Here is an 18,905-nt window from a genome sequence, read left to right as displayed (position 1 = left end):
CTCTAGTTTCCCCAGTAGTACGTCTACAGGAATGTAATCAACAGCTTTGCTTAGGTCACCTAATACCAGTGATACCATGTTACTGTTTTCAGAAGCTGTTAACGTTTGGTCAGTGATTTCCAAAATGGCCCCTGTTGTGTTTTTCCCCTTGTGAAAACCAAAACTACATACAACATTGTGTATCATTGCCTCAAATATCTTTGAGAGTATTGGAACAATGGAAACTGGTCTGTAGCTTTGGGGAAGATGTTTGTTCCCTTTTTTTAAAAACTGGGACAACTTTTGATACATTAAGCACATCCGCAAAAACTCCAAATTCTACACATTCGTTAAAAATAAAAGCTAATGGTTTCGCAGTTGAGTGTATTGTCTTTTTAATTATGTTATTTGATAACCAACAACAGTCCATACTTTTAGAATCTGAAAGTTTGGATACAGCTTTTATAAAATCAGCAGGTGTGACAGCCCTCCAGTGAAATACTAGGTTAACAGGCAATGGTGTTCCAACAAGGTCGATTGCAGATGAATTTGTTGCTTTAATACTGTTACTTATTTCTATAACTGAGTTTAAAAAGTACTGATTTAACTCCTGAGCTTCAAGCAGAGCTGTTTCTGTGAATTTTTGTGTATTTCTTGTTTTATTATTTGCCATGCTGCCTTGCATTTATTGGGAGCACTTCCTATATAGTTTTCCACTGCTTGCTTTCTTGCCAGAAAAAGTTTAGCTGTGTAGAATTTTTTGCATTTCAGATATGGCCTATGAATGTTCATGTTCTGTTCTGCCCCTTGGTTAGTGATTTGCCTATGCTTCTGGTACAGCATTTGCATGTTTCCTCTAATTTAATTTCTGCTAGCTCTTCTGTAAACCAGTTCAGACTTTTCTTTTTCATTTCACGTGGATGTGTTTTATTTTTACTGGTGAGCAAGAATACAATAAATCTCTGTAATTTTTAAAGAAGTTATCAAAGGTAATTTCAGCTTCTCTTTTTCCAGTTCCAACCTGCACTTCCTAATCTATCAACAAACATACTTATGTACTCTTGTCCTCGTACCATTACTACTTTAGGTCCTTCAGTTGTAACTGGCTGCCTCTAACAGAGTGTAAGGGGTAGTGGCTCATAATCTGCATGTCCACTTCCTGCAAGTCTGACTGTAAAATCTTCCCTATGGAAGTCCACAACAATATCATCTTTGCAGGCATTCTTGCGTGTGGCATGGTTATGTGTACAATAGAGGTCTGAAGATCTTAGCATATTCTAAAATGTCCTAGCAACTGGCTCCTGTGTGTTTGCCATTTCTATGTTGAAATCACCACAGATAGCAATTCTCGTCTTACTCTTCAAATATCTTTTTATCTATTAATTAACATTTTTCAGTAAACAAATTTACATCACCATCTGGCGACCTATATAGGCTAACCACCACCATATTTTCGTTCATTAGTTTTACACAACTAAACTCACCCTCTAATTCTGAGGAGTAGGCCTACATAGATACATCAGTTCTGGAAAACTTTATTCCTTCTTTGACAAAAATTCCAGCCCCACCATTCTTTCTCTGTTTTCTACATATCATGTCTCCCACAACATTCCCTTGGGGAACGAATATATTTACTTGTTCTTAGGTTAACCAGTGCTCAGATACACATATTTAACATCTACATGCTCAGTGTTACATAAACGTTGTAATTCTAAAATCTTATTTCTAATACAATGTATGTTAACTTGTAGAAAGTAAGTAGTTTGTCTATGTTCCTCTGAGAGCAATTTGACTCTATATTTGAAGTTGTACGTTAATCTTGATGCACTGTGGTCATCTGTGTGAATCTGATGGTCGCATACCTGTTCATCCACTTGATGACTCACTTTGTTAACTACTTTCTTCTGTGAAACCACTGCAGATCCTACCAAAAATCCTGGTCCCTTGATTGTAGCTTCTTTCTTCGGGTTGGCTGCCATATTCCACCTGTTTGTATTCTCACTCCTTCAGATTGAGTTGCTATTCTTCTTTTTGCAAGTAGGTCTCTCTTCTTATATGGTGTCTTCTTTCCTGCCACATCATTTGCCGCTTCTTCTAACTTTTGCACTGATCTCTTGGGTATATTTATTTCTTGAGTAATTGTCCTCTCCACACATACAGAATTCACTTTTCTGGATTCTGTTGTTATTTGTGCTGGAGTTGTGTCAGTAACAATTCTCACTAATTCTTTATCTGAGACTGCAATATCCTTCCGTTTAAGTTCTGTTGCTGTTCTGTACACTTCCCTGTTTGTTTCCACTGATTCATAAATCCTTGCGGCATTTAGGTGCTGTCCATGTGCTGTATATATCTCCTTGTTACTAGGGGTATTAATAAAAGAAGTGTTATGGAGGCATTTCGCTATTTTTTTTTAGTTTTCCATTTGTGGAATGAATTTGTTGGTTTACGCAAGACCATTCAGGCAGGTCATGCCTGTGTGGTACACCAACTACAATCACATTTGTATTTTGTAACACTGACAAGGCTTTATGTAGTGAACGAATTGCCAAGTTGGCTTCATTCTTTGCTGTCATTAGCTCCTGCCCAAATAGCTGCGCAAAATCTTCATTTGTCAGCTTATGCAAGTCATTGCATTTGTTTAAAAAAATATTACACTAGTTGGGGCACCTGGTATCACCTTCCCTTCAACATCATATTTATTTGAAGCTAAGTTTAAAATGTTTATTGCACAGTCTCTGCCATGGCTATCACAGGCAACAAATATTTTGGGTCTCCTACTCACTAACTGATTCTCAGGAGCAAAGGTTTGCATTTTCGTTGCTGCACCCTTAGATTGCTTTCCTTTTTGAACTGCATTCTGTGTTGTGGTATGTACGCAGTATTGTGAATCGTGCTTTATGTTGGATGCCTCACATTTGTAGTTTTTACACATTTCTTTCTTGGCTGATTCTCACTTGCATAGTTCATTTGTTAGTACACATATAATTGTTTTTGAATGCTTAAGTTCCTTTCTTATATTCTGAGTTCATTGTTTAACATGTTTTTAAAGGGTCTGTTTTGATTTTCTCCATATTGTCACATTCAGTAGGAAAACAATCACTCCATTTCCAGCTGTTCACTCTATTCATTACATTTACACATGAAATGGTTAGAATAAGTTGTAGTACTCCTTGTGTACAAAGGATTTTATTTCGCACGTCAGATGTTCATCGGTGGGCGTACGTCATACAACTTGTAAAGTCTGACTACATGCTGTTTTTACAAAATTTGATCTAAGACTGAAGTATGGCAGCGTACAAAATCAACTCTATTGATATGGTTTTAAACAGTTACTGTTATCATTACATACTGATTTTGCATTTATACAATTAAAGTTTTTACATACGTCTTCATAAATTACATAGACATACACATAGATTGAAAGTGAATAATTTCATACAAAGACAGGATAGAAACTGTTTCTATTAAGACCATAAATTAAGCGTTTTATCATTACAACAATATATTTCATTAATTTGAATATAGTGGTTAACTGACTGAAAGAAAATTCATGCTAAATTTCTCAGGTGTACAAAGTGATTAATTTTATTGAATGAAAGCCCTAGATGCAAATAACTCATTTTTGTATGAGTAAAATTTTACATTTCTATGTGATCATAATTACAGTTCTATTATCTAACACTAATTAAAATATGAGTATGCTCATTTCTGACTGAAAAATCATCATGTCATATTTTTATTAGGGATTCAAGTAATATCTGGTTTCAAAACATAAAGATAGCTGACTCTCTATGACTTGGAATTATTGGAACTTTAATCATTAATTACTCTATAATTACATCTCCAAAATCATTCCTACCATGTTCCTGAAATTTGTATTGTGTGTAAATTATGATGGTGTATTAGTTTTTAATTCAGCACGTTTCCTTCAGTCTATATAATAGTGAGGACCACTGTAAATAATGTCAAACCAACAGTTTAAATTAGTATGGGAGAGTGAAGATGAGATTGGAATAGGATATAGGGTCCCAAGGGGTTGTGGTATTACAAAGAGCAGTTAAACAGAATGGGACAGTGGAATGTAATCAAATTAAATCAGTTAATTCTGAGGGAATTGGATTACAAGGTGTGACACCAAAAGAAGTAGATGAGTTTGCAATTTCAGCAACAAAATAACTGATGATGGCTGAAGTGGAGAGTATATCAAATGCTGACTTATAATATAAAAAAAAGCATTTGTGGGGATGAAGAATTTATTAACATTTAATATAAATCTACATCTACATTTATACTCCGCAAACCACCCAACGATGTGTGGCGGAGGGCACTTTACGTGCCACTGTCATTACCTCCCTTTTCTGTTCCAGTCGCGTATGGTTTGGGGGAAGAACGACTGTCTGAAAGCCTCCGTGCGCGCTCGAATCTCTCTAATTTTACTTTCATGATCTCCTCGGGAGGTATAAGTAGGGGGAAGCAATATATTCGATACCTCATCCAGAAACGCACCCTCTCGAAACCTGGCGAGCAAGCTACACCGCGATGCAGAGCGCCTCTCTTGCAGAGTCTGCCACTTGAGTTTGCTAAACATCTCCGTAATGCTATCACGGTTACCAAATAACCCTGTGACGAAACGCGCCGCTCTTCTTTGGATCTTCTCTATCTCCTCCGTCAACCCGATCTGGTACGGATCCCACACTGTTGAGCAATGCTCAACTATAGGTCGAACGAGTGTTTTGTAAGCCACCTCCTTTGTTGATGTACTACATTTTCTAAGGACTCTCCCAATGAATCTCAACCTGGTACCCGCCTTACCAACAATTAATTTTATGTGATCATTCCACTTCAAATCGTTCCGCACACATACTCCCAGATATTTTACAGAAGTATCTGCTACCAGTGTTTGTTCCGCTATCATATAATCATACAATAAAGGATCCTTCTTTCTATGTATTCACAATACATTACGTTTGTCTATGTTAAGAGTCAGTTGCCACTCCTTGCACCAAGTGCCTATCCGCTGCAGATCGTGTAGGATGTCTTTTCTCGAGGTATATGTCCGGAGTATAGGGAAGTGAAATGTGGAAGATAAGCAGTTCAGATGAAAAGAGAATAGAAGCTTATGAAACATGGTGCTTCTGAAGAGTGCTGAAGATCACATGGGTAGATCGAGATAACAAATGAGGAGGGACTGATTGAATTAGGGAAACAAGGAATTTATGGCACAACTTGACTAAAAGAAGGAAACATGTTGATAGATCAGAACCTGAGACATCAGAAAATAGGCATTTTGGTAATAAATGTGAGGGACAATATTTATAAAGAGAGATCTTGCCATAAATACAGTAAGCAGGTTAAAATGGATGTGGGTTGCAGCAGTTAAGAAAAGAGATCAAGAGGCTTGTAAAGGATACACTACTGTGGTGACTTGCATGAAACAAGTATTTGGACTGATGATAACAACAATTCATGTTTGTATGTAAGTAACAGCTAGGAGAAAACAGATCCCTGAGATAAGTAATTAGAAAAACAATACTTGTCTGAAAGTACATACACATGATTGTGTTAGTCTCGTTCCCATTAACAGATAACTATATGACCTATTAAATCTCATTTTGTAGCATTCCCTAGATTCTATTTTATGAGGTGTGTTTTTAAGTAAGTACCATCAGCTGCAGCGCCTCAGTCAGCATTTGGCACGTGTGTGCTGTGTACAGCATTGTGTTGGCAAGCCACAGACCCAATTACAGTGTCATTCGGAGTGTTTAAGTTTGTTTGTGAGTATTTGAAATGACTCCTCTGAATGAGAATTCTACCAATTGAGAAATACAGGCTGTGATTAATTTTCTCAGTGTTAAAGGAATGGAAGCAGCTGAAATTAATTTTCAGCTCAGTGAAGTGTATGGTGAAAACATTATGAACAATGAGATGGTACTTAAATGGAAGAGAGCTTTTGAAGATGGCCATAGAAATGTGCACAATGAGGAACAAAGTGGGTGACATCAGTCATCAGTGACGATTTGGTGCAGAAATTTGACCTAAAAGTGATATAGATCAGACACTTTATGACTTTGGCATTATGTGATGAGTTCCCACAAGCATCAAGAAGTGTAATTTATGCAAATTGTTACAGAACATGTAAATTACCAAAAGTTATATTCAGGTGGGTACCAAAAATGTTGACTGACGTGCGCACAAACAATTGTTTAATCAGTTTCTTGACTTTCCTAGAGTGGTAAAGTGAGGGAGGTAATGAGTTCTTAAGCCAAACTGCCACAGGCAACTAATCATGGGTGGATTACATTACACCCGAATCAAAGCAGCAGTGCAGGGAATGGTGGCCACCAAAGAAACTGAAGTTCAAGGGAACAATTTCAATGCAGATAATCATGTGTCCTGTTTTTTGGGACTAGAAAGGGATGCTGCTCGTGGATGTTTTCCTAATGGTGACACCATAAAATCTATGACTTCTTGTGAGTCCTTAAAAAATTGAGCTGCAATCCAAAACAAAAGGCATTGCATGCGAGGTAAGGGGATCATTTTGCTTCATGACAATGTCTGTCCACACACGGCCAATTAAACTCGAGAGCTGATTAGATCAACTGGCTGGGAGCAATGTGATCCATACAGATGTGATCTACTGCCTGGCTACCACATGTTCCTCCATTGAAGTAGCATTTGGTGGTTAGTGCCCCAACAATTATGGAAATAAAATGACTGCATTGCAGTGGTTGTCTAATCAGCTGGCAGATTTCTACAGTATGATATTCAAGAGTTGGCTGTAAGATATGAGAATTGCCTTAATATTGGAGGCAATTATGAGGAAAAGTAGATTTTTAAAATATTTATTTCAAAATGGTAATTACTTAAAAACATGCCTCATAATAATAATGTGTCATATTAAATATAAAAATAACTGTTGACATATGGGTTCAGATGTTAATAACATTGCTGATGGACACTGCCTAATATTGTGTGACTGATGACCCTGTAGATTAGCCCCTTTCCCTCCCAACCAACCAACCAACCTAATGTTGTTCTTTATGTGGATGAATGGATCCTGTTACAATAGAAATAGTAGTATATACAACTTTTTCTGTGCTCGCTGTTTCTTATTATGATTCAATGTGACACATATTTTTCTTTTCAGGTTCGTGATGTTACACATGAGAACACAGTCAGGTTTGTTGGTGCTTGTGTTGACACAAATAACATCCTTATACTGACAGAATACTGTCCCAAAGGCAGTCTAAAGGATGTGCTTGAGAATGGAGAACTAGATTTAGACTGGAATTTTCGGATGTCACTCATACATGACATTGTGAAGGTCTGCACTGACATAATTTAAAATTATGTAAAATCCACTTATACAAACTTAGATTTCTTAGTATTGAACATACTGCAGTTAATCATCCGTGATCTTGAAAATGTTGATTCTGTCATTTAGTCTCAGGAAGCTTTGTTCTATGAAGTCCTCTCCAGTTATGCCATTATCCTGGTTTTGGAATGCTATCTTCTGTAGTATCCAATAATTTAATTTTGTTTCCCTGCAATTTCTTCCTATCAGTATTGAATGTAATTAACCAATATTGAGACATCACCATGTTACATGTATTATTTTATTCTGTGGAATCCAACGTCACAAGAATCCGGACTTCTGTCTTTTTGCTGTACTATTTCCAGAAACTCCATTACTTTGTAGCTCCCCACCTTTGCATAAGTGAACAAAGCTTTCTGCTATAAAATACCTACTTTACTTTGTTTCCTGCATTGTTTCCTACAGTGCCAAGTGAAGTGGTACAGTAATAAGACACTGCACTTGCAATTGTGAAGGTGGAAACTCAGATTCCCATCTGACCATCCAAATTCATGTTTATTGAGGATTACCTAAACTGCTTAAGACAAATGCCAGGGCAGTTTCTTTGTAAAGGACACAGTCAATTTCTCTCCCCAGTCTTTCCCCAATGGCCCTATCATTAATATTACAAGTTAAAACTAATCAATATGCTGCTGACATTTTTTCATTGGGATATAATATTTTATTCACCACAGTTAACCAATTTCAACCATGTTGTCATTATCCAGTGAAATGTGCATATTATCACATATATATATGGACAGCATATTATACATGCTACCACAGATGAAAAGAAAATGCATCCATCAAAGCAGACTGATAAATCAGAGAACATGGTCTAAAAGAGAGTAAAATTTTTAATAAGCTGTAGCAGTGACAGTGAGCTTGATTGTTACAATACTTTTATTCCAAGTTTCAAAAGAGCACGCCATGCTAGTGTTCATCAACAAGAATATAAAATAGCTAGGCTGACATAAGACGGAAAAAGCGTTTCATTAAAATTTTTGAACAGGTCCACAAAAATGAGCCAGTTAAATTCATGCAGACTTTGCAGTGGTATTTAACACTGCATATTTCTGTGTTAATCTACATTTGCATCTATACTCCACCAGCCATCTTGTGGCATGTGGCTAATGCCAGGGCAGTTTCTTAGTAAAGGACACAGTCAATTTCCCTTCCCTGTCTTTTCCCAATGGCCCTATCGTTAATGAGATGTAATCCTTTGTCCCTTCTTTTCTTATTCTGTATTTTATTACAAGTTAAAAGTAATCAATGTGCTGCTGACATTTTTTCATTGGGATATAATGTTTCATTCACCACAGTTCACTAATTTCAACTCATAATTTTAATTAATATTGTGTTTATACTGGTTGCTGGTGAGGAGGAAAGTTAGTTATTAGTATTTTATTAATGATCTCATTCATAAGATGCCATATCACAGTCATCACAGTCGCTCAAAAAAGTTATAATTAAGCTTTATTTGTTTAATCAGAATTGGACGATGACTCTCCTTGTCCACAGTATCGATGATTCGAAGCGATCTGTAATCCTGTGTAAACAAAATGTCTTGGTTTTCTTGCATTGTGTAGTCAGTCGGGAAACCTCAAATCAAGTGGAAAGATTGCTTTGATAGAGTTTAATTATCTGATGAAATAATGGAGCTCTTGGATCTAATAATTGCAGGTTTGTTTCCAATTCATCGGAAGTTCCCTTCTGATTACCAACGAAACACCACCTCCATGCAAATTTCCAATTATAGAATACATATATAATAAAATTCCTTACACACCTTTGATGTAAATGCTCAGTATATATTTTCTTGAGTAGCATACGATATATTTTCAATCTATTTCTTCTAGTAATCTCGATAGCAAAATTACAATTATTCAATGTGGCTATTCGGCACGGAGAAGTTCCTAGAAGTCCTCTCAACACACCAGAGAGAATATTACAAAGAGTAATTATGCGCTCATGGAATAGTAATAGTACTGTACTACTTTGCGCATCGATTCTGCTAGTATATAGATGGTCAGGTAGGAAATGTAATTCACTCATAGAATTGTGCAGGGATAATTAGTAGAATATAAAGAGATATTACAAACCATGTTGTCATTATCCAGTGAAATGTGCATATATATATATATATATATATATATATATATATATATATATATATATATATATATATATATATATATATATATATATATAAAAACAAAGATGAGGTGACTTACCGAACAAAAGCGCTGGCAGGTCGATAGACACACAAACAAACACAAACATACACACAAAATTCAAGCTTTCGCAACAAACTGTTGCCTCATCAGGAAAGAGGGAAGGAGAGGGGAAGACGAAAGGAAGTGGGTTTTAAGGGAGAGGGTAAGGAGTCATTCCAATCCCGGGAGCGGAAAGACTTACCTTAGGAGGAAAAAAGGACAGGTATACACTCGCACACACGCACATATCCATCCACACATACAGACACAAGCAGACATATTTAAAGATGTCTGCTTGTGTCTGTATGTGTGGATGGATATGTGCGTGTGTGCGAGTGTATACCTGTCCTTTTTTCCTCCTAAGGTAAGTCTTTCCGCTCCCGGGATTGGAATGACTCCTTACCCTCTCCCTTAAAACCCACTTCCTTTCGTCTTCCCCTCTCCTTCCCTCTTTCCTGATGAGGCAACAGTTTGTTGCGAAAGCTTGAATTTTGTGTGTATGTTTGTGTTTGTTTGTGTGTCTATCGACCTGCCAGCGCTTTTGTTCGGTAAGTCACCTCATCTTTGTTTTTATATATAATTTTTCCCACGTGGAATGTTTCCTTCCATTATATATATATATATATATATATATATATATATATATACGGGCAGCATATTACCATATTACACATGAAAATGCCTCCATCAAAGCAGACTGATAAATCAGAGAACATGGTATAAAAGAGAGTAAAATTCTTGATAAGCTGTAGCAGTGACAGTGAGCTTGATTGTTACAATACTTTTATTCCAAGTTTCAAAAGAGCACATCATGCTAGTGTTCATCAACAAGAATATAAAATTGCTAGGCTGACATAAGATGGAGAAAGAGTTTCATTAAAATTTTTGAACAGGTCCACAAAAATGGGTCAGTTAAATTCATGCAGACTTTGCAGTGGTATTTAACACTGCTTATTTCTGTGTTAATCTGCATTTGCATGTATACTCCACCGGCCATCTTGTGGCGTGTGGCAGAGGTTATTTTGTGTGGCACTGTCACTTTTCACCTTTCCTGTTCCAATCATGAGTGCTTCATGGTGAGAATGATTGTCAGTAAGTCTCCATGTGTGCTCAAATCTACCTAATTTTACCTTCATGGTCTTTTTGCGAAATATACATAGGAGAAAACAATATACCTGGGTTTAAAACTGTTCACAAAAGTTCAAAAGTAGAATTATGTGCCAGTGAGGTAATTAAGTTTGTCATAGGGAAACTATAAAATATTTATGACTTAATCATGGCAGATCATGAAATGAATGTGTCTAAGATGTTGATTTAGTAGGTCTCTTAATTAAATACATCACATTCATGAAAAACCATCGTGAGAAACACTTGTCAATCAAGACTGCTAGTTTTGGCCAAAATCTAAAACAGAACGACATTTGAATAGAGAATCTGGTAATACTTTGGCACAGTTTATTATACTCTTTATGGATATTTGTGACCAGGAATGAAACATGAATCCATCGTCACACTACTGAGCAGAAATAACTGTCCTAATCCTAAGCAATAGCTTGCAAGAGTTTACCAAAGAACACAAAGTGCATTTTGCCAGGTGGAAAGTTAATGACACTGTATTGTGATATTACCTGTGTGTAATCCGAAAAGATTTCTCAGACAAAGGCAGAAGCATAACTGGCTCATATTGTACGCCACTATTAAATAATTTGAAATAGGAGTTGGCTGTAAACAATTGAAATATGAACACAATAAAATGCTCTTTCATGATGGAAATACTTGCATATTACACCCATGACTAAGTTATAAGTAATTTCTTTCTAAAGCTTAATTTTAAAATTTCAGATGCATAGAAAAATTTTCATAAGGCTTAAAGTGATAAGTTTAATTTTCGTAGTGTACCTAGATTTATTTCTCCAGTGGGGCACAAGAATTGCAGTCATAGGTATTAAGCATTTAGTTAATCTAAAATTGGTGTTAGTAAATTGTGTTTGTTTTATATTGAACTCAATAGCAATTAATTTAATCCAGTGCAGTTCTGATTTGCAAACAAGTACACCAAATAGTTAGTAATTAGTTAATTAGTTCTATTCTTTCATGTGTCACATTTTGTCAGCTTCAAACAATGGAAGATCTAAGTTGGAATTTAACAGTATTATGAAAGGTGCTACTCACCATATAGCTGAGATGCCAACAAAAAGGCTGTCAGAAAGTGAGCTTTTGGCAAACAAAGCCTTTGTCGAAAATGAGACAACATATACACACATACTCACTCAAACGCAACTTGCACACACATGACCACAGTATATGGCAGCTGAAGCCAGACTCACTATTGAGCAGTCTGGCCCCAGCTGCCAGATACTGTGGTCATGTGTGTGTGAGAAATTCTGTAACTTACCAAACGAAATCGTTGGTACGTTGATAGGAACAATAACAAACACAAACACACACACACAAATTTCAAGCTTTCGCAACCCATGGTTGCTTCATCAGGAAAGAGGGAAGGAGAGGGAAAGATGAAAGGATGTGGGTTTTAAGGGAGACATATGTAAAGGCAAAGAGTTTGGGCAGAGATGTCAGTTGAGGCGGAAGTACAGACGCAAAGATGTTGTTGAATGACAGGTGAGGTATGAGCAGCGGCAACTTGAAATTAGCAGAGGTTGAGGCCTGGTGGGTAACGGGAAGGGAGGATGTATTGAAGGGCAAGTTACCATCTCCGGAGTTCTGATAGGTTGGTGTTAGTGGGAAGTATCCAGATAACCCGGATGGTGTAACACTGTGCCAAGATGTGCTGGCCGTGCACGAAGGCATGTTTAGCCACAGTGTGATCCTCATTACCAACAAACACTGCCTGTGTCTGTTCATGTGAATGGACAGTTTGTTGCTGGTCATTCCCACATAGAAAGCTTCACAGTGTAGGCAGGTCAGTTGGTAAATCATGTGGGTGCTTTCACACGTGGCTCTGCCTTTGATCGTGTACACCTTCCGGGTTACAGGACTGGAGTAGGTGGTGGTGGGAGGGTGGATGTGACAGGTTTTACACCAGGGGTGGTTACAAGGGTAGGAGCCAGAGGGTAGGGAAGGTGGTTTGGGGATTTCATAGGGACGAACCAAGAGGTTACGAAGGTTAGTTGGACAGCGGAAAGACACTCTTGGTGGAGTGGGGAGGATTTCATGAAGGATGGATCTCATTTCAGGGCAGGATTTGAGGAAGTCGTATCCCTGCTGGAGAGCCACATTCAGAGTCTGATCCAGTCCCGGAAAGTATCCTGTCACAAGTGGGGCACTTTTGGTGTTCTTCTGTGGGGGGTTCTGGGTTTGAGGGAATGAGGAAGTGGCTCTGGTTATTTGCTTCTGTACCAGGTCGGGAGGGTAGTTGCAGGATGCGAAAGCTGTTTTCAGGTTGTTGGTGTAATGGTTCAGGGATTCAGGACTGGAGGAGATACGTTTGCCACGAAGACCTATGCTGTAGGGAAGGGACCGTTTGATATGGAATGGGTGGCAGCTGCAATAATGGAGGTACTGTTGCTTGTTGGTGGGTTTGATGTGGACGGATGTGTGAAGCTGGCCATTGGACAGATGGAGGTCAACGTCGAGGAAAGTGGCATTGGATTTGGAGTAGGACCAGGTGAATCTGATGGAACCAAAGGAGTTGAGGTTGGAGAGGAAATTCTGGAGTTCTTCTTCACTGTGAGTCCAGATCATGAAGATGTCATCATTAAATCTGTACCAAACTTTGGGTTGGCAGGCCTGGGTAACCAAGAAGGCTTCCTCTAAGCCACCCATAAATAGGTTGGCGTACGAGAGGGCCATCCTGGTACCCAAGGCTGTTCCCTTTAATTGTTGGTATGTCTGGCCTTCGAAAGTGAAGAAGTTGTGGGTCAGGATGAAGCTGGCTAAGGTAATGAGGAAAGAGGTTTTTGGTAGGGTGGCATGTGATCGGTGTGAAAGGAAGTGCTCCATCACAGCGAGGCCCTAGACGTACGGAATATTTGTGTATAAGGAAGTGGCATCAATGGTTACAAGGATGGTTTCCGGGGGTAACAGATTGGGTAAGGATTCCAGGCGTTCGAGAAAGTGGTTGGTGTCTTTGATGAAGGATGGGAGACTGCATGTAATGGGTTGAAGGTGTTGATCTACGTAGGCAGAGATACGTTCTGTGGGGGCTTGGTAACCAGCTACAATAGGGCGGCTGGGATGATTGGGTTTGTGAATTTTAGGAAGAAGGTAGAAGGTAGAGGTGCAGGGTGTCGGTGGGATCAGGAGGTTGATGGAGTCAGGTGAAAGGTTTTGTAGGGGGCCTAAGGTTCTGAGGATTCCTTGAAGCTCCACCTGGACATTAGGAGTGGGATTGCCTTGGCAAACTTTGTATGTAGTGTTGTCTGAAAGCTGACGCAGTTCCTCAGCCACATACTCCCGACGATCAAGTACTACGGTCGTGGAACCCAACCCTTGCCCGCTGGAAGAATGGCGATGGATTGGTCAGCCTTCAGATCATGGATAGCCTGGGCTTCAGCTGTGGTGATGTTGGGAGTAGGATTAAGGTTTTTCAAGAAGGATTGAGAGGCAAGGCTGGAAGTGAGAGATTCCTGGAAGGTTTGGAGAGGGTGATTTTGAGGAAGAGGGGGTGGGTCAGATTTTGGGGGGAGTGGAGCTGGACGTGGGAGATTGAGTAGATGGGAGAGACTGGGTGTGTGTGCAATGAGAGGAGGTTGAGGTTTGCTGGAAAGGTTGTGGAGGGTGAGTGAGTTGCCTTTCCGGAGGTGGGAAACCAGGAGATTGGATAGTTTTTTGAGGTGGAGGGTGGCATGCTGTTCTAATTTGCGGTTGGCCTGTAGGAGGATGCTCTGAACAGCTGGTGTGGATGTGGGAGAGGAAAGATTGAGGACTTTTATTAAGGATAGGAGTTGACGGGTGTGTTCATTGGCTGAGTTGATGAGTAGGTGAAGGATTAGGCGGGTGAGGGCTATGGATTGTTCAGTTTGGAACTGGTATAGGGACTGATGGAGAGAAGGGCTACAGCCATAGATGGGATCTTTAAGTGTGAGGCCTCGGATTGTTCAGTTTGGAACTGGTATAGGGACTGATGGAAAGAAGGGCTACAGCCAGAGATGGGAACTTTAAGTGTGAGGCCTCTGGAGGTAATGCCAAATGTCAGACAAGCCTGAGTAAATAAAATATGGGAGCGTAATCTGGCTAGGGCAAAGGCATGTTTGCGGAGGGAATGTAAATAAAACTTAATGGGGTCGTTGTGGGGATGTTGTGAGGGTGACATGGTATTAGAAGGTGGAAAGTGTAACATGAGGCTGAAATGAAAATGAAAATAAAAATATATGGGTAGAGATAAAGGTGAACTAGAAAGCAACTGGGGATCTGGTGTGAAAAAAGTTGAAAAAGTGTTGGTTAGAGCTGAGCTATGTTGATCCTGTGGTGAACTTGGGTTGGTAAACAATGATGTGCACAAAGGTTAGGTGGTTGTGTTGCCTCCAAAACCAGTTTAAGTGTGGAGAAATTTAGGAAAATTTCAAAAACACTGCATGTAAATGTATTAAAAGGAGTGGTTTTGTGGTGGCAGATTATGAAAATGAGGCTAAAAATTGTCTGACAAAGAAATAATGACGTTAAAACCTGTTGGAAGCGGCTAAAAATGATCAGTGATGTGGGAAAAACGGAAATGTAAATAAAGTGAAAGTTGTTAGAACTAGCCGAAATGGTTGTTTAATAGGTGGAAGAAACTGTTTGTGAGCTGGGAACGGTGGATTTTATAGCAGTGGTAGTGTTGGAAGCGGGAAAAAAGTTTTTCGTTATGGTTATGGTTTGGAAGTGGGTTACGTATTATTGAGTATATATAGGCAGGATAAAATTGTATGGTAGATTACGCTAAAAAGGAGAAGGTGAATACAAAGTGAAACTACTTGCACAAACAAAAAGAGAAAGTAAGGTGACAGAAAAGATTTCGAAATGCAACAGTGACAATAACAAACGTAATTTTTAGGTTCAAATTAATGATATGAATATAATGGAGGGAAACATTCCACAAGGGAAAACTATATCTAAAAACAAAGATCATGTAACTTACCAAACAAAAGCATTGGTATGTTGATAGAGACACTAACAAACACAAACACACACACAAAATTCAAGCTTTCGCAACCAAAGGTTGCTCCATCAGGAAAGAGGAAAGGAGAGGGATAGACGAAAGGATGTGGATTTTAAGGGAGAGGGTAAGGAGTCATTCCACCCCGGGAGCGGAAAGACTTACCTTGAGGGTTAAAGGGACAGGTATACACTCGCACACACACACATATCCATCTGCACATATACAGACACAAGCAGACATATGACAACTGAATAGAATTGTTTGGTATGTCAAAAGTGCAACCCTTCTGCAAATTGCTGCAGATTTCAATGCTGGACCATCAACAAGTGTCAGAGAGTGAACCATTTAATGGAACACCATTAGTATGGGCTCTTGGAGCCAGAGGCCCAATCATGCACCCTTGATGACTGCACAACACAAAGCTTTATGCCTCACCTGGATCTGTCAACACTGAAATTGGATCTCGATAACTGGAAACATGTTGCCTGATCAGATGAGTCTCATTTCAAATTGCATAGAGCAGTTGGCTGGAGACAACCTCATGAATCCATGGACCCTAGACATCAGCAGTGGACTTTTCAAGCTGGTGGAGGCTCTTTAATGGTGTGGCACATGTGCAGTTAGAGTGATATGATGCCCCTGATACATCTAGATACAACTCTGACAATTGACACATATGTAAGCATCCTGTCTGACCACCTGCATCCATTCATGTCCATCATGTATTCTGACGGACTTGGGTAATACCAGAAGGACAGTGCAACACCCCACACATCCAGAATTGCTACAGACTGGCTCCAGGAACACTCTTCTAAATTTAAACACTTTCGCTGCCCACCAAACTCCACAGACATGAACATTATTGAGCATATTTAGGATGTCTTACAATCTGCTGTTCAGAAGAGATCCTCAACTCCTTGTACCCTTGTGGATTTATGGTGTCATTTTCCTCCCGCAGTACTTCAGACATTAGTCAAGTCCATACCACATAATTCTGTAGCACTTTTGGGTGCTCATGGGGCCCTACACGATATTAGGCTGGTGTACCAGTTTCTTTGGCTCTTCAGCGTATTATGCTATAACGATATATGGTAAATAGTAGTTTATGATTGTCTACCCATGAGAAAAGAACATCAAGCTTGCCAATTTGATTTATTTTTTTTATTTACTTGAATTTCTACAACTAAATGCTTCTCAGCAGTTCAAACATAACACTTAGTTTTTCTACATACGCACATTTATACATACGTTAAACTCACAGATCATGGTTACAAATATCTCACAAATTGTGGAAAGGAATATTTCCACACAGCACCTATACTAGAGTGGTGTGAAGGAATGCAGGCAGGTGCAGGAAGTGAACTGTGCTGCACTGAGAGAGAAAGAGAATGCTTTGTGTGTTGCCTACTCATTCTCTGTCTCTGTCCCACACCTCACAGTTCAGTTATTGTTAGAGCTAGCAACACTCCTCCTGGGAGCACTGTTTCTGTTTCTGACATTCTTGCAATGGAAAAAAATGACAATGCTCTTAATTATATGTTTAAGATTTGCTATGTTTTCTATATGTCATCTGTAATGAGTACTATAATGGCAGAATAGTCATCACGAGGCTCACAGAAAGTCAACTTAAAATGTTCATTATGCTCAATGATACCTTTGCGACAGAGGTGATAAGCAAAATGATTCTATTGGCTAATGTTCTACTATTATATTTCAGTTTTTCCCCCTATCTCAAGAGTTTCTTTCTAAATAATAAATAGATATACAGCAATAATTAATGACATGTCAACAAGTGTAAGGTTGAGGGAGAAGAAGAAGATTATTAATTTTTGTCTTTCATTTCACCCTGTTTTTGGGTATATTAATCAGTCAATCTTTAGTGTTCTCTACATTTCTTTCTTTCTCTCTCTCTCTCTCTCTCTCTCTCTCTCTCTCTCTCTGTCTCTCTCCTTTTTTTATCCATGAGCATATTTTCTATGATTTGGAGATATCTTAAGTCTTTCTCCATTTCCTTATACCCATTTGGATGAATTTTTGGTTGCAGAAGTAGTCAAAAATTTATTTGTTAATCTATTTGAGTTCTTTCTGAGGATGTGTCCATAAAAATCAATTCTTCTTTTCCTCATTGTTTAAGAGTTTTTCAATAGTTTGGTAAAGGGTTTCATTTTTTATGTGTGTTAGTTTGTTGTTGTGGAATCTGGGGCTAAGGATTTTTCTTAAAATTTTCCCTTCTTGGATATCCATCCTCTCAACTGGGTTATGTTTGCGGATGGACAATGTTTTGATTCAGGTTGATTGCTGTAGTGTAATGTCCTATTTTTGCATTCCATGACAGGGACTTATTATGTGTGTTTTTGGGGAGTTGGAAGGCCAGTTCGACTTCCTTTTAGATTCCATTGCCTTTTACTTGATGGCATTCCTGCTGATCCATTCTCCAAGATATTTGAATTCTTTGATGATCTTAATTTTTTGTTCTCCCATTTTAAAATGTTTTGGTGGGTTTTTAATGTTTGTTATTATCTTTGTCTTTTTAAATGTGATTTTGAGAACTATTTTTTCAGCTTGTTTTTGTAGTTTGAGGATCTGTTCTTTGGCTTCTTCCCAGGTCTTGGCTCACAGGCCTGTATCATCTACAAAGGCTAGAAAATTGACTTTGCTTCCTTTGGTTTTTGTTCCTAGTTGGATTCCACTATGAATCTTGTGTTCCACTCACTGACTACTTTTTCTAGGGCACAGTTAAATAGCAGTGGAGAGAGACCATCTCCTTGTTGTACACCACTTTTTATCTCAAAAGGGTCACAGAGTTCTCCCATGAATTTGGAATAGGTGTTTTGGTTTCTCTGATTAAGTTAGAAGTTTTATTGCCTAGGTTTTACTGATTTAGTATAGAGATGAGGGATCCCAGGTTAACAGAGTCATATGCTTTCTAAAAGTCAATGAAACTGATAGCATATGATTGTCCTCTTGATTTTTGGTAGGTCATGCTGTTTTTGAAGTGTAGAATTTGTTCTGGGAGGATCTCCCTTTCCTGAAGCCCACTTGGTATTTTGCAAGTTATGGTGTAATTGGGGCTGTGCCCTGTTTAGTAGGGCTTTAGAGTATATTAACTGTTATTAAATGAAATGAAACAAAATATCCACAGAAAATTATATTTCCTCTTAAGAAATGGTTAACATGTCATTTCTGTAGTACCATACCCAAGAGATTAAGTACCTTAAGGTAAATTTCTACAATTTCAATTTGAGACTGTGTTTATAAT

The 18,905-nt window shown here is 38.5% G+C and overlaps 1 protein-coding gene across 1 annotated transcript in view; it reads left to right on the top strand.

Annotated features, from left to right (window-relative positions):
• Window positions 1-6,764: 6,764 nt before the first annotated feature.
• Window positions 6,765-18,905, top strand: part of LOC124796171 (atrial natriuretic peptide receptor 1-like) — a 316,630-nt gene continuing 304,489 nt past the window's right edge. Inside the window, exons 1-2 of the mRNA XM_047260262.1 lie at window positions 6,765-6,788; window positions 7,127-7,303. Of these exons, the coding sequence (XP_047116218.1) occupies window positions 6,765-6,788; window positions 7,127-7,303 (201 nt within the window). The remainder of the gene's footprint in view (window positions 6,789-7,126; window positions 7,304-18,905) is intronic.

The sequence above is a fragment of the Schistocerca piceifrons genome, chromosome 4 (assembly GCF_021461385.2).
Source record: "Schistocerca piceifrons isolate TAMUIC-IGC-003096 chromosome 4, iqSchPice1.1, whole genome shotgun sequence".
Taxonomy (NCBI): Eukaryota; Metazoa; Arthropoda; class Insecta; order Orthoptera; family Acrididae; genus Schistocerca; species Schistocerca piceifrons.
This window is presented reverse-complemented; position numbering and strand designations above follow the sequence as displayed.